Source organism: Centroberyx gerrardi, chromosome 15, assembly GCF_048128805.1.
Source record: "Centroberyx gerrardi isolate f3 chromosome 15, fCenGer3.hap1.cur.20231027, whole genome shotgun sequence".
In the NCBI taxonomy this organism is placed as follows: domain Eukaryota; kingdom Metazoa; phylum Chordata; class Actinopteri; order Beryciformes; family Berycidae; genus Centroberyx; species Centroberyx gerrardi.
The window spans coordinates 11,131,042-11,147,908 of record NC_136011.1 but is presented as its reverse complement, the minus strand read 5'-3'; the positions used below and the strand labels follow the sequence as shown (position 1 = coordinate 11,147,908).

Genomic DNA, 16,867 nt, shown 5'->3' with positions numbered 1-16,867 from the left:
TGTGCTGGTGAATATAGGTTGTTTTTGCTAACGCACTCAGAATGTCAGACAAAGAGCCTAGTTTTGATAAAACATTGTCTGTAACATAAATTCAGTGTGTGTGTGTGTGTGTGTGCGCCCGTGTGCACATAGTCGTGTCTAGACTGCGACCATCCTTGAAATTGTCAAGTGTTGATGGAGTTTTGTGGGGACAGCTCTACAAAATCTAAGATATGACATTGCTTTCTGTCACAGTGACATAAAATACAGTTTTTCCTGAGAATATTTCTTTTGTGATTCTTGGTCCTGTCATGCACCTGCCATTTTCCTTTATCCACATCCAGGTAGCCTTTTGCTCTTTTCAGTGGCAAATTGGCGATCAGTACTTTATGTAAATGCAAAATTCTGCAGCAGAAGGGAATATTCACCCTGAAAGTGTGTTATAAAATGTAATACTTCCACCTTCCAGCATTTAAGCTGATTTATCACTGTTGATGCCAACTCTCAGATGTTATCCAAAAATCTTTGAAAATGTGTGCAAGTAAATAAATGGTGTGACGAGTTTCAATCTTCCTGGTTGCGTGTTTGTGAGGGAGAGAGAGAGAGAGAGTACAAATGGCTGAATGCTTAAAAGGCAGAGCTTCAGCCTCCATCAGTGTGGGTGATGCTGAGATCAATAGCCTGTAAATCTGAGGAGATGAGAGCCAGAGAGATGACAAAGTTGCCCAAGCTCTCCATCAGTCAGGCACCCTCTGGCATCACCACTCGACTGTCCTATAACCTCTCATCCATACACTAATGGTTAGTTCTTCTGGGGACATGCTCCTGTGATTTCCCCAAAGACCAATAGGGTCTGCTAAAGAGGGGGGACCAGCATCGAGGCACGCAGTCATAGCTATTCTCTCTCTCTCTCACATACAGCCTTAGCAAACATTTGAACTCATTAAGTACTACTGTTGACCTCACAGTATTGTAATGACTCTGAGGTCTAAATAAGTAGTAAATCTGATATTGTGGTGGAATTAGTTTAGACAAATACAGTCTACCACATGGCTTCGTGTGAATATTGTTGTGAAAGTCATCAAAAATAATCTGAAAAGGATCATTATTAAAGCTAAGAAGTATCACAAAAGAAGGTTGTGTTCAAAGCTGCAAACAGCCTCAATAGTAAAATGTGTGCTGTACTTTGTCCCCAGGCGGTTTGTACGCTGCACAAACATTCAACGCCGCACTAAATAATCGCCTGTGTGCATTATGGTTGAACCCTGCTCCCAAACAGAAAACATTTTGGCTCTCTATTTCCCAGCTACCCCACGTCTGCTCCAAACATGTTTCTGGTGAAAAGCGGATAACACCAGTGTGGAGGCAAACATTGGCGTAGCTAATGTGTGTATAAAAGAGTTGAATAAATAAATTGTTTTTTGTATTTCCCAAATTGTTGGACTACAGTGTGTAAGTGATGCCACGCTGTTACCCTTTTTCATTTTCTTTCATCATGCATGAGTGTGACAGACAGCTTTGTGTAACCCTGATAGTCCCCCAGTCTCCCCTCAAGTTTACCTGTCAGCCACACCAATCCTGAAAACAAGTTTCTTTCTTCGCTTTCTGATTTTGTAGTAATGGAGTCAGGGACTGGGAGGTTAATATCCCTCGACCATGCTGCTACCTGCTTCTCTATTCTAGTCATTCCTTCACTCCCTCTCCACTCTGCTCTTAACCCCCTTTTACTTTATTTACCTCGCTACCCACAGGTTGGAATATTGCTGGCTTCTTTGATGATTACATATATTAGGAAATGCTGCTCATGCCTAGTGTGTGAGCCCCCCACAAAAATGACCATTCCTTATCATTAACTGTGCTCCTTCTCTGGTTGGCAGGTGATGGAGTATGAGAACAGGATAAGGGCCTACTCGACCCCAGACAAGATTTTCCGCTACTTTGCCACGCTGAAAGTCATCAGTGAGCATGGAGATGCTGAGGTTTACATGACACCGCAGGACTTTGTGCGCTCCATCACCCCCAACGAGAAGCAGCCTGAGAGTGAGTCTTCTCTCTTCCCCTCGCCTCGCTCGGTCTTCGTCAGTGACCGCTTCCCTCTCTGATCCACTGACATGCTCCTCCTCCCTTTCTATATTTTTCAATCTCGTTATCCATCCTTATTTGTCCCAGTGCCCAACTATGTAGACATTATTTAGTGCGGCTCACCATGCGCCTCACCCAGGAATTATGCCCTAAATGCACCCTGGGGACCTTGCATGTGTCACAGCACACACATGCAGGTCATTTATGGTCATCGCTGTCCAGGGTAAGATGTTCCCAGCTGGCACTGCCAAAGGATTTCAGTTCACCCCTCCCTCCACCCGCTCCATCCAGGGCCAGGAACATTCAGCAAATGGTTGGCAGTTGAGGACTTATGCCAGTTGCCGTAAGAAGATCCCACTGACCATGTTCACAAGTATGAAGGGAAGCTGAAAGGTGGGGAAGTGACAGGTTGTCCGATCATGCTGAGCTGAGGGAAACGCTAGAAGGCTAGGTGTGAGGATGACATTACCACACAGCAGTTGGTGTATTCATTAACGGGTTCAAACCAGAACAGATCTTAGGCGTCACGCACAGAGATAGTGAGAGATATCTGATCATCAGCCATGGGAGGGTTGGGAAGGCAGGGAGCCTAATTTGGCATAGCATCGTTTCAGCGCCATACTTGTCTTTATCAGTCTAGAACAGGTTATTCCAGTGCACTAGAATTCAGTTCATTTTGTGTGACGTTTTGCAGTGCACGAGTATATTAGCCTCCATTACAGACTTACGGTTGAATGCTCAGTGTGTGAGCGCCCTTACATCTTGAGCATTCAACCACAGCGATGCAGGCAAGCCTGAAGTGTCATCTGCTAATTTGGTCTTTGCTGGGCCTGTCACGTCCGTGCTGCCTGCCCTGCTCACCTCAGCACTTCCATCTGTTTACCACCCTTTCCCTAGCTTGGCCCCTCCAGCGCCTTCCACCCCTTGGCCCGGCACTATCCCCCACCTTCTTTTTGACCTCCATCTCTCCCTTCTCTATCCCTTCCTCAGCCCTTCCAGACTGGAATTAAAGTAATAATGCTGAGCTGAGCTCTATTGGATGAGGGAAGGTGCAAGAAAGTAGAAGAAACACCCAAGAGAGACTGCAGTCAGTGCTTTTAATTCGCAGGCAGTCCTTTCCTCCTCCTCTCCAAGCTCACAGCCACAGTGAGATTACCCAGCGGACTCCCTGGTCAAGCTCTCTGTGTTATTATAACAATAATAATAATGATAAGGCTTCAGTGGCTGATGATTTACTGATAAATTCAGCTGCTGTTGTTATTTTCTTGCTCAGCAGATTTTTCCCTTGATGAATATATGAGAAACCAGTTTTAACTCTCCATTTATTTCATTTATATTTGTCTGGACAGGGTCTGGAGATAGTCATATTCTCCTTTGACTCTCTGTCGATTGTGATTGCTGACCTGAGGTTAAGGGATTATTGATGCAGTCAGAATGCAGTGATGCCATGGGCCATACTGCTTGACCCCTCTTAGCTTTTTTCCTAATTTGAATTGGAAGGGAATGCAGGATTGATAAGGTGTTGCATGTATTTACTTGTCCATCATCACAGCAGAACAGGGGAAGGTGGTGGCATATTGCAGAGGTTCTCTATCTGTGAGGTGAGGTTTTCCTCCAATGCTGATAATGCCACTGTCAAACAAAATTGTATTTACTTAATTAATATTCAGTTTAATGAGATTATACTCTCTAACCTTAGCCCTCAAAGTCAATCTAATTTGAGACTGATGTAGCAGCTCGGTGTGCTACTAGCCTTCCAGTGTGATAACAAGGGTTTGTGGGACTGTTTCAAGCAATCAATAAATTGGTATGCCTTGGAATTTGTTTTGTTTTTTCACTGGAGCATGTCTCAGCACTACATAGCTGAGAACCACTGCCTCATGTAGTATATGATATCAACTTACAGGTAGATTTTAGACCCAGAATTATTTTCCACAATTCAGAATTCATTTTTCATGCTTGGAGTAAATAAAAATTGGGAAAAATTTCAATTTTTGTTGTCCTTCCAGGGAGCAGAATTTGTATTCAGCTAAAGAAATGAAATAAATGACAGCAGTACCTTTGCTTAGAAAGACATAGGATCCAAAAAATATAAGGCGCCATCCTTTGAACCTAAGACTGGTAAGACAAGAGACCGGTGCACACTAAAGACATAGGCTACACATTCTCAAGCACTCATCCTATGTGTGTGAACTGCTTTCTAGAGCTTGTAATCTTTTGTTTGATGTGTAGATGAGAAAAAGCTGCGAAAGATAGGGGCTTCCAACAATCCTAACTAGCATCTCATTAGCACCATAAACTACTGACCCCAGCACCTGTGATGTCAGTCGAGAGCTGCACTTTGTTGCGAAGCAGCATGATGTCATCAAGTCGCGACCAGGCAGGGTGAGGGTCGTCACCCTGATCAGATGAGGTTGGATGGAGTGGAGTGAATACTACAGTGAAAGATGAGCGGAATAAAAAAACGGGGAGGAGGGAACGCAATACATTATTAATTTCCCTGACAGTCATTCTGTTTCATTATTCATTGTGTTACTGTGGCATAATGACATTGATTTCCTCTGACACCTTATACTGATCAATTCAGACCACCATGCATAGAAAATGAGGGTTTAGATTGGACAGGCGAGATCTACGCCCTTATCACGTGAGTGACCACCAGCAGCAGCCACCTTTTGTTCTCTGCCCCTCATTTTGATTGCTGTTAAGTGCTCACCTCACTCAGTGCTGCTGACCTGGGTTGAGCAAATAAATCCAGTCTTAGAATTTTGCTATGATTCATGATCAGAAGAGTCAAAGCTGAATGCTGGTGAGATTCTATTTCAAAGAATTGGGAACATGGAAATGGGTTGGTAATGGCTGTTATTAATCTCTGGCACATGCCAGTGATTACAGTGAGTTATTGCAGTGACACCCAATAAATACATTTGCTCTCTTTCATGCCACAGATACATCTAAATGCCCTTGCTGTGTAGCTAGTCTGCCCCTGTCTGTCACAGTAATATGAACAGTAAATTCTCTCCCTCTCTTTGTTTCATGCTCAATCCATGCCTCATCACGCTTGTCCTATTATTGTTCTCTTTATCTGTGAGTGTGTCTCTGTTTCTCACTCTCTCTCTCTCTGTCTCCCTCTATCTCATTTTCAGACCTGGGCCTGGATCAGTTCATGGTGAAGCGCTATGATGGCAAGGTAAGACGTGGGCGTCTGGGTGGTGAGGCAGGCAAGGGATCAAGAGTGGTTACCCTAGCTATTGAGGAGGCTAACTGAATAACGGCAACAGGCACTTTTATAATCAGGTTTCATAAATGCTTCATCCCCAGCTCAGAAATTCAATTAAAGATAACCCTTGTAGGATTTCTTTATAAATATCATTGTGAAATGAATTATCATAATGACCATTGGTCCTGTGTTGCATTTCCTCAGTAAGCTGCGTTCTAATAGTATGTTATTAGAGGTTATTTCCCCTTCCCACTGGATAACTTCACCAGTCTACCAGAGGGGTTCATCTCTGAGAATAGCTGGGAATCAAGCTTGTGAATTTCCAAAATGGACTAAATGAAAACACTAAGTAGATCACTGGGGCTACTATTTGTAATGAGAGCTTTATTAATGAGAAAATCCTGCACTTAACATCTAACTTCAGCTTTATTCCCTCTTTTATACTATACTATACTAATAATTTATACTTATTCCTTAACTCTATTTTCTGTCTATTTTCTCTATTGGAAGTTATTTGAAAAAAGTAATACATTACAAATATAACGTGGAATGCATGTATTAAATGCTTTTCAGTCAAATTATTACATTATACTACAATATAAGTTTCTACGGCCATTAAGTCAATATATTATTATTTTTGTTTTAAATTATCTTTTACAAAATTGACCAGAAAAGTTTTTTTAATTGCTTACTTAACTCAAAGTATTGAACTTATTTCCATTCAGAAAATATTAAGCAGAATGACACTGTAACTACCATCCTTATTTGATAATTAAGCTTTATAACACCAGGAATACAGTTACAGCATAAATTGTTACTTACTTGGGTTTTAAATTATGTGTACACACAGATGGAAAAATAATTCAGATTTTGAAAACTATTGTGTCATTTCAATGCAATAGAGCAGGAATAAGTTAATGACTGTCAGTTGTTAAATTGAAAACAGCGAATATCAGACATTGTTAACTCTGATTAAAGAAACAAATTTCATGTTCCATGTCATTTCACAGGTCAACTCATATGCCCACAGGCTCACCAAAACCCAGTCAATATGTGAGAGTGCCTTGTGGTTGTTTTTCTGTGGCTTTTGTAGTTTAATTGCAGCATTAGTGTTCTGAAGAAAACTGATATTTTGCTAATTGAAATTACACTAGGAGGTCAAACTATTAACATTACAAAACCTCTCTTCATTACATATTTGGAACTGGGGAAGTGTGGACATTTGAATTCTACCATGACACACACAACTACAACTGGCTCCTGGCAAAATGCAGACCTTTGATGTATAACTGTGCAGCACATTGTTGTATCACTTTGCAAAACTGAGTTGGAAGCTACATTGTCCCAACCACTGTAAGTTAGCAACATGTTGCGTGCATGCATAATTACCACTCTGTAAATTATACTCTTTGATACAACGTTTAAATCTTACCATGTGCACAGACCATAGACTGTAAAAATAAGGGCATAGACCACCAGTGATTTGAGCAACAACTTGCTAGAGGCCAAAGCTAAGCCACCGAAGGAAACTTGGCCAACGTAAAGATGTTTGCAGGCAAAGCCGACCGTTCCTGAACTTTTGAGCAACATCAGCTATCAATGGCTAATCAGATTGTTGTGCATCTTGCGTGTATACATGTATTTTAAAGATCGATATAAATACATAAGATATATTATTATATAATATACAACAGAATTTAATAATATAATGTAATACAATATACATTTTTAGTGGATATTAATGTTAATATGTTGAAGTGTTTTTCTGCATCCAGAAATGAGTGGTTCATGTACAAAAAGGCTACTTTTAAGTTGCGACCAGCGGGTAGTGTAAGTGGTCACTTTATGGGTTGGTCAGTTCCAAAAATTAAAAAAACTGCTTGTTTAAACTGTTGATTGATTCAGTATAGGTTAAAATAACCTAAAAACAAAACTTTACTGCTTTGCTGTCTGTTACCTTACTTCACCACATTATTTTGCATCCAAAGTAATTGAGTACAGAGCAGAGAATCAAAAATATCTTGCTTTCCAAATAGTTTTGGAGCTGACTGCATTTTTCCTTGGTGGATTTTCATTGCAATTTAACAAGCTATCACCCAAGAGTAAAAATAAATCATTAAAACATCACTCTGGTTGTCATCTATCAAGAAACCCCATGTTTGGAGATGGCAAATGCTTCTCATGGCAATCTAGAACTAATGAGATATCAGCACTGCCACAGATGAGCTCCCAAAGTTATTGTGACAACACAAAATGTGCCCCGTCTATCAGTAATAATTCAGTCCCTGTTGTGTCATGAATGTTTGTGGCATTACCCTTTTAGTGCATCAGTGCCCCTTAAAAGAAAGTGATTGCTATCCTATCTATTAGCTGTAAAGTGACACAATTGCGAGTCAGAAGGTGCCTCTAAAATAAGGAGTGTTGCAACAGGAGTGCAGGGGTGCGCCACCGTGTCTGTTCATTTGCGTAATTGCATCAAAGCAATATTTCACTTAGCAGGATAGCATTTATAAGCCCTGTTTCATTAGATTTAAGTCTAAATCCTCTACATATTGTTTGTTTACTTATATAAGTATAAGTAACCCACTTGTTCTGCCAGTGGGTCGTGCAGAGGAAATGACGAACGATCACAATGCATTCTGGGCAAGATGTGCTCCTGAAGTCTAGATCCTTGTTGACTCGCTCCCTCGGCCTTCGAAGGGTCGAACTCAGAAAGTTCATTTGAGTTATCAGGGTAATTGAATGGCACAGCAGATGGTGAAGGGGATTCCCCCGAGGGGAAGTCAACGAGAGCGGGTTAGAACGACTAATGAAACGCACCGATAGTTTTATGTAGTTCCTTATCCACCACGGCACACACCCCATTGTGTGTTAATCCACCACAATTGGCTGTGCCAAATAATTTTTCAGTGTTCTGTATTTGTCAAGAAAGTGCAGGAAGACAGGGGGCAAGTACATGCATGTTGAAAGTTGACAGCTAGTGAAGTAACACCACATAGGTGCATTGAAAAATGTAATTGTTCCGGAGTGAAATATTGCTTTAAACGTTTTTGTTTTTTTTAAACTTTGTTTATTGGATTTTCAACGTAACCAGCATTTATACAATAATTGCACTTGTAAGTTATTTAGTAGGAATATAGAACAACACATCAACAACAATAGGAATATTGCTTTAAACTTAAAGCTGGAATCCCATAACCATCTGCCCTCAAAGGCAAAGCATGCAGCAAGTTAAAACCAGTTCAGAAAAGCCTGACTCTGTAACAGAGCGGCTCCACATTTAATCATTAAGAGGGACATGTACAAAGTGGCCTGCCCAGTGCATAATGACCTATTTAAAGGCAATAACAGCAGGTGAACCTTGGACAGGCTAAGCTCCCCTATGGCTACAGTTTGACTTATAGGAGTACACTCTCTGTACTCAATGATAGCTCTTCTCTGTTCACAGTGAGGAAGATGAAAGCCATCATTATAAGTCACCTACATCATTATTTCCATTTCTTTTTCCCCTCTTATTGATTTTCACCATTCCTGTCCTCTCACCTATCCCAGGGAGGTTCATCTCAGCCCCAGCAGCCACCCACCCATAGTCATTTAGTGTTGGCCAATCATCACTGTGTTGATTATAGTAATGTTTCTAACCTCATTATAAGACCCACCTGCCCCCAGGCTTGTATGATGATGAATCACTCAGTCAACTAAAGCACAGCGGAAGTCAGCACATGGTCCATTTCTCTGTCCCAACCTCCCCACTTCCACTCCCTCATATGTGAGTGATTTAACTAAGTCATACATTTTTTAGAGAGTCCCCAGAACTTTCATCTGCCCACAGTTCAAAAGCATCTTAACCAAAGAGCTTGGGCTATACATTGATTGAGAGCAAACACGAAGCTGTGTCGTGGCCACCCCCTGCCTAAAATTGAAATGGAACACTCCGCATTTGTGGCCCTCGCCAGCTCATGTAAATGTCGTCCATATCTCAAGGCTTTTTGTTTCCTATATTTGCATGAGAAATCTCTTTACACATGGGTTTTCTGTGATATATGGCTCCTGAGATTTCCCTGCCGTGGCCAGAGTGGCCCGAAAACCTGCCTCTTTCTCAGGCTCTGCCCTCCCCTCTTCGCCCTTACAGACACATGCCTGTGCCTGATTGGCTTGATAGCCCCCTCAGGCTGGCTGCAGGAGGGAAAACCCCTCAGTCCAAGAAGCCATGAAATGTACTCTACATGAAAAAAACACTGCAGTGAATTAGCCCAACATGAAATTGCTGCACCATGAATATTGGAGCAATATATGCAGTGAGTATGTAAATCGTGAGGTTCAGCAGAGGGTGTGGTGAGGTGCAAGCGGAGCTCGGGGACCAAACTAGGATGAAGGCTATGGTAGATGGCACAGAGAAATGCAATATTAGAATGCGGCCCTTGAGAGCTTTCTTAAAAGACCTCTGTGTCTCACTCTCCGTGGTTTTATTTAGATATAGCCGAGCCAATGAAGATATTTTTCACATGCATACTGTTTCGCCGCCGTTCGCTAGTGGAATGTGCAAAAGTGTACGTGTTATAACCTCCCACTATATTCCCCCCTCCCTTCGCCTCTCCACCTGACACACTAATTTGTTCCAGGCTCAGTGTGCGTATGTAAAACAAACATTACCTACCCTATATTGATGTTTAACAACTTTTTGTTCATGTTGACTCACCATATTTGATTTATTTTTATGTTTTCCTGTCTTGGGGACAACACCTACTCTCTATGTTGATTTTAAATGGGATCTCTTGTGTTTGCTAAACCAACTGTTTCATCGCACCTCTCCCCTCTGTTACTTCACACCATCTATCAGTTTTTCTACTCCTACCCTTTATCGTGTGGGCATACTCTCAGCTGCCGTAATGTAATGTTGATGTAACTTGCCGTTGTTAATGTTAACTGTTGTTTATTCTCTCGTGCTCTTAGCAACCATCCCCTCTCCTTCACATAACAAGTAATCCCTCCATTTTTTCTCTCTCTCCCCTTCCCCATGAATAACCATCATCCTCAACTCCCTGTCTCCCTAAATCCCCCCTTTTTCTCCACCTGTCTCCTCCCCCAATCATTCCTCCTCACTGATCCCCGTTCTCCACCCATAAACTCCCCATCCCTCCTTCTCTGCCCTCCTGTCTGTTTCCCTCCCTTTCATCCCCTCCCCGCTCTGCCCCTCCCTCTCTGCAGGACTTCTGGCAGGTATGGGGCGTGTGCCGAGCAGCATGTGTGCGCCTGAATGACAAACTGCACTTTGTACTCACTACCTACTCCCTCCCTCCCTCCCTCTCTCTTCTCTCTCTCTCTCTCTCTCTCTCTCTCTCTCTCTCTCTCTCTATATTAGTTTCTCTCCCTCTTTCTCTCCTCCCTGGTAATGTGGAGGGCATAGCCTACCTATTCACAGTTGTTAGTCCGGGGGAACAGCAAAGGAGTTATTCTGTTTTTATTGCATCTCAGCTTCAGCAAGTGTTTAACCAGAGCCATGGCCTCAATTATGTGCAAGTGTGCAGGCGTTACTCCTTCTTTCATTGACTCAATTATGCTTACAACCACACTGGATAGGACTCTAGCCAAACTGAGCATTAAAAGTATGTAAATTTCAGAAGAAATCAGTGGATTGGTAATAAAATCTTCTTGAACTTACATCCAGCTACTCTCTTGCAGAAAGGAGTAAGTTGAATAGTATAATTATGAGAGAAGGAAGGAAGGAAAGAAGGAAGGAGATTTAAGGAGAATAGAGTACCAACACTATATTGAGTTGCAAGCACCAGTTTCCAGTAACGCTACAAAATGTTTCTTTCACAAGAGTCAGTGCACTGGGGAAAGCTTTTGCAATTGGAAATGTTTTGATATACAAGTTTCTATAAGTACAGATAACTGAGCCTTGACCTATAAGCTTCATCCACTACATGAGTTGACCTTTAAGCATGTATGAAAGCCTGCGTCACTCTGGATGACTTGGAGACATACCAAGAGCAGTAAAGGGCAGGTTATAACCTGTTCACTTTATACCTACAGGGAGAGGCAGAAACTGTAGGCGGCACACACCCCATTGTGTGTTAACTTGTATGGAATATGCACTCACAAAGTCTGTATTGTCATGTGTTGGAGACCTCCCCAGTGCCCTTTGTATGGTGTGGGGGAGGCAGCTGCCTGCCATGCCCTCCCTGCTGAATTATTGAAAGTGAAGACTTTCCCTTTCGCCTCTACAGGGAGTACAGTATTAAACACTGCTGCAGCACTGCAACATTATTTACACACTGGTCAGACTGGTCAGAGCCCCAAAGTAAGGTTCATATACATCTGTACAGTAATTGCTAGAAGAATGAGCAAATGTCAAGTCTTGTAAAGCTGAGATGCAAAGAGCAGCTATAATGGGTCATTTATAAGGAACTTATCTCTGTCACTGCCAAATGGTAGGAATGCTGTTCCCCCGTATTCCCTCTCTGCCTTGCTTTATAACTACTCCTTTTCCTCATCCTCTCATCTCTTCTACAAACTATGAGCTCTAGCTTTTTCCCATGCTTTGGCGCTGTAGCTCTTTCCCAGCATGCACTGCTCAATGCCTGTGTCTGATGGAGCGAAAGTAGTTGTAGGTGGCGCCCCCTCTCTGCGCATGGTGGCATCACAGGGTGGCCTGGACCCAGGAAATGGCTCAGTTAGCTAGTGGTGAGGCTGCATTGATGTGCTTGATAGCCTTCACAAATCCATTTTCTGGATTGTCCGGACATCAGTGCTGCATGACTTCTGTAGAGCATGGTTTAGATTGATCGAGAGCAGGACTTCGACTCGCTGTCTAAATTGCAACCAACCTCTTCCTACAAGCTGTGGCCTTCCCTCTATGTAATGCCACAGCCTCTACTCTGCCTCTTGACCTGCTGCGACTGAGAGGGGACGCCTGTCACTCAGAGGGAATGCTGAGGGGGCAGCTGCAATGGAAACAAGGCTCTTGTCTTGTCACACCAACCGTTGTCATGTTCACTCTTTCTGTTTTAGCAGGAAGCTCCCATGGGCAGCTGTTTGGACTGTCCCGGCACTATTTCTCTCTATCTTTTCACACCCTCTCTGTTTTGCTCATAGTTCTCCTTCTCTCTTCCTCTGTTTTGTGTCTACAAAAGCGTGCACACACACATATACACACACACACACGCACAACCACACTACCTCTCTCTCTCCTTCTCTTTCTCTCTCTTTAATTCTCTTCTCCTAATCCAGTAGAAGTTGGGGCGTCTGCACACCTGGTCAGCTAATTTGGTTCCCATCTCCTGTTGCGGGACAGCTGCCATTCCCCAGCGGCCATAATTGTTTATTGAGTGTTCCGCATCAGGATCCATTATTCTGAATGTGTTTTCTGCTCCCAGAATAATTATGAGTTATTAGCAGCACACCTGTTCTCGGAGCACCCCTGGGACTCAAGGTGGATAACTAATACATTAGTGTCTGCCCCACCCACCAACCCACCTACCAACTCTGTCCTGGTCACAAAGTCTCATCACATACAAGGGGAGAATGTTAATGCTTCATTACTTGGTTAAAGATGGGATTTTGGCTGTTGCTGAGCATCAGTTTGCTGTTGTGTTCTAGGATAAGTCCCTAGTATATAGCATGATGCGGTGAGTGTATGTTTTTATTTGTGTCTTAGATGGGAACAGTGGCCTAGTTGTGTATTGTCGTACAGCACAAGTGTACCTACCTGCGGTGACTGAGAGCCTTCAGCTCCCATTCAGAAATGTCAGACTCAGACCTGAGCTGACTTTTTTCCCCCCAAGCAGGTCATTCTGAATTCCCTCTCTCCTGAAACTCACATCTTTCATCGTACCTGCCAAAGTGACAGTAACCCCAGAGCTGCCACATCACACAGGGCAGCACAAAGGACATAACGGTACTGATCCATTTTTAATGAATTCGCCTCGCCCCTTCTCGTTCGCTCTCCGCTGTCCGTCTGTCACACCCGTACGCCTCTTTTTTGTGTGTTTTTTTTACTGTTTTGTCAGTACACCCCCACTGGTGCAGCACTCCAGTCCGTTGAGTTTCACCTGTGCTGGAGATGAGAGACCGCTCAGGGGCAGGCATCACTCATGCACGCGCGCACACACACACACACACAACAGACACACAAATGCATAGAAAGACAGAGGGAGCAGATTTCCTCTCAGTACAGCCTGGGTTTTTCATCCTCAGAGTCCGGTCTCAGCCTAGACCATAAATTCATCTCTTTGTTGTGGGGCCCAGAGGAGAATGCACTGGCAAAAACACATTGTCCTGGATTGCTCTGAAATCTCTACCCTACAGAAGCCAAATAACACACTCTATACTGGCTCTTGACTTGCATGACAATATCTTAGAAAATTCGCTTGTGTCTTTTGTGTGATAGCGTATTTTTTTTTTAAAGCTGGAGCAGACACTGTGTGCCTCAACTCCTTTCCCCTTATTCCTTGCTTCCCTCTCTTCCACTTCCCTGTTATCGGGGTTTCTGCAGCTGCAGTGTTGGACAGGGCAGCAGATCTAATCATTAACGAAGCACTGCAGCCAGTGCAGTAGCATTAAAGAGAGCCAAGCCCAAGCTGCCATTGGCTCCTAGGCCAAGTGCCTGGCCACACACACACATACACACACGCACACAACCGGTGGAGTGTCAAAAAAAATGGAATTCACTCATAATTGAGTGAAGCAGAATTTATACCACACAAAACGGCAGGAGAGTGTATAATAGATGGGTGGCATATGACATGTTTGTGGCGTCCAAATGCCCATGTGAGAAGATAGCAGTATAATGCATTGAATTAAGTATTTCATTCACAGTAGCTTTGAACAGCTGTCTGTTTTCCATTGAAGGCATTGTGTAGTTGTCATTGAAATTTATGTCTTCTCATCAGCACAGCTGTGAAATAATTGAACCCATCAAGGCAACAATGCCATGTGGAGAGAAGGTATTAAAGCTTTCATCATTTGTAGAGAATCATCAGCAATAGGTGGTGATGGAAGCTTTGCATATAGAAACCCATTATTGTCTCAAGCAAATGATTCCTAATGTGATGCTGGACCCAACAATGAAATGTGCACACTGTGCGCATCCTAATGGCCTTCTTATGTAGCCTGAGTTTTCAAGCATTTAACTTTTGAGATGGTGTGCTTGGAAAGTGTTTCTAAGCCACTCATGTGAAATGAGCAGAAAGAGATTTATCCCTTTTGCATGCAAGCCACTGGCTGTGCTCTGCTTGAATGGGTTTCGTTTGTTGGACTCTTCAAGCTTGGGCTAGTTGAAGTTTGGCCAGGGCTGCTGTTGGGCTACTCTGGAGCCTGGTGCACTGGAGAGATTAGCCCTGACCAAACCCTTAACCCCGTGTGTATGTGTGTGAGTGTGTGTATACGAGAGCGGTGCGTTTGACTGCCTTGCCTCCAGCCCAATCCAGCCAACAGCTCTGTCAGCACTGCGTTTCTGCCTCAGCTCCCAGGATAGTAATGGCTGCGCAACCCGTCATCTGGACACAGCCCGCAGAGTTGGCCATAGCGTAACTGACACATCCAGATACATATACACACACACACAAACAGGCTCAAGCACAGATTTAAAAACCAAGTGTGCTCACATATACAGTAGACAGTCGCAGACAGATACACACTCGCAGAAGAGGCACTAGTTGTTAATTAACTTGAGTGCCGCAGCAATTAGGATTATAGTCATTTGAAGATTAGGGCTTAGGGAAAAATCTATGATGAGTGTTAAATACCAATGTGACGATGGTTGGGATCCTTTTAGTGATTGCAGCACTGTCTCAGAAACACTACGTCCTCTGGCTTGATGAATCAAAACTGAGGAGACACAGAACTAGAAACTATCTGAGGGAGTAAGCAGCCCAACCGGTATCTCTCAGTAGATAAATGTTCTTTACCATTCGCCAGAGTTATATATCTTGGAGCGTTCAATGTTCTCTTTGGCTTTTCTGCTGGAGCGCCCAACAGTGCACAACTTCAATGGGAGCTTAAGGCCTACACCAGTCATATAGGACAGAGAAAGATGGAGGATGAAGGGGATGGTAAGCCGTGTTCTTACAGCAAATACCCCAGAGCCATACACTCCATGGAACAGGCTGCAGAGCCTAGAGGAAACCCACAGCACAGCTTGACATACACAGGCTCACACTGCCATGCTTATATATGTGTGTGTGTGTGTGTGTGTGTGTGAGTCTGCCTGAGAGTGCAGAATGTTTCATCATGCATGTGTTGGAGAGATGCATGATAGCACATTGGTGTGTGTGTGTGTGTGTGAGAGAGAGAGAGAGAGAGATGTTTTATCAGTCGGGGCTGTGGCTGTAGTGTGAAATCTTAAAGAGAAGCATTCTGCTCTGATTGGGACATGCTGCAACAGCGGCAGACTGAGAGGTTTGTGTGTTTATTGGTTGGCATGCCCACGCACACTCTGAGTTCTTTTTTCATCAGCTGGATATGCTATTTGGTTCCACTCTTTAGTCATTGGATTTGTAATTTGTTCTCCTTGAATTGTCATTTAGGCCACTCTGTGGGGGCATTTTTGTCCTTGACTTAGGACACTGTACAGAGTGAGTTATTATGCCTAATGTGCTCTGTGCCTCTTTTCTGGTTATGATAATGAGGCCCAGTGTGGCTGTCTCTCCCCTGTGTTTGGTTGTGTGGGTATCTGTGCAGGTTAGGGTTAGTTAGGATGTGTGTGTGTGTGTGTGTGTGTGTGTGTGTGTCTTGTGGGCTGACATCAGGGCTCTGGCTCACCTCAGGCCCAGAGGGCTTTCTGTCTCATTGTTCCAAACTGAGCCAATACCAGCCTCTCTTACTCTCGCTCTCATTTTCATGTTCATGTTCTTCCTTCTCTCTTTACGCATCTCCCTATCTCTCTCTCTCCCTCTCTCCCTCTCTCTCTCTCTCTCTCTCTCTCTCTCTCTCTCTCTCTCTCACTCACACACACACACACACACACACATTCAACCACCTGAAAACTTTACATACCAACATTTGTGACACCAGCTTTTGTTTTGGCTTTTTGTTTCTCTCTCTCTCTCTCTCTCTCTCTCTCTCTCTCTCTCTCTCTCTCTCTCTCTCTCTCTCTCTCTCTCTCTCTCTCTCTCTCTCTAGTAGCACCGCTCCAAAAATAACCTTCTCTTTCTACCCTCCCCCTCTCACTCCCACTCCTTCCTCCCCTTATAAATGTAGAGACCATCAATAATAAATGTTACAGTAGAAACCGCTATTTTTCTATATTTGCATCAGTGACGTATTTGAATCAAGATGGACACCAATTGGAGATAGTGATGCTGTTTGTAAGACTATACCAGTTGCTTTCAGCAGCCTTTGTATCTCATGAGGAAGGAGTGGGTTTATGGGGGAATAATTTTACGCTTAGTCATGCTTTACTATTAAAGGGGAATACCACCAAATTTTAGTATTCCAATATGTTTTTCCTGTGTCCTAGGACAGTTCAGTTGTTTTTTGTTTTTTTTTGAGGTTGTACCTCTTGGTGACATCACAGTCTTGGCTTGATACTTTCTAGCTTTGGCTAGAGTTGTAAAAGTATTAGTTATGAACTGTAGAGACCAT

General features: G+C 43.3%; 1 protein-coding gene across 2 annotated transcripts in view; it reads left to right on the top strand.

Annotated features, from left to right (window-relative positions):
* micu1 (mitochondrial calcium uptake 1) overlaps positions 1-16,867 on the top strand; it is a 33,805-nt gene that overhangs the window by 6,161 nt on the left and 10,777 nt on the right. For both annotated transcript variants that reach the window (XM_071897991.2, XM_071897990.2), the window contains exons 4-5: positions 1,857-2,019; positions 5,208-5,251. In XM_071897991.2, the coding sequence (XP_071754092.1) occupies positions 1,857-2,019; positions 5,208-5,251 (207 nt within the window). The remainder of the gene's footprint in view (positions 1-1,856; positions 2,020-5,207; positions 5,252-16,867) is intronic.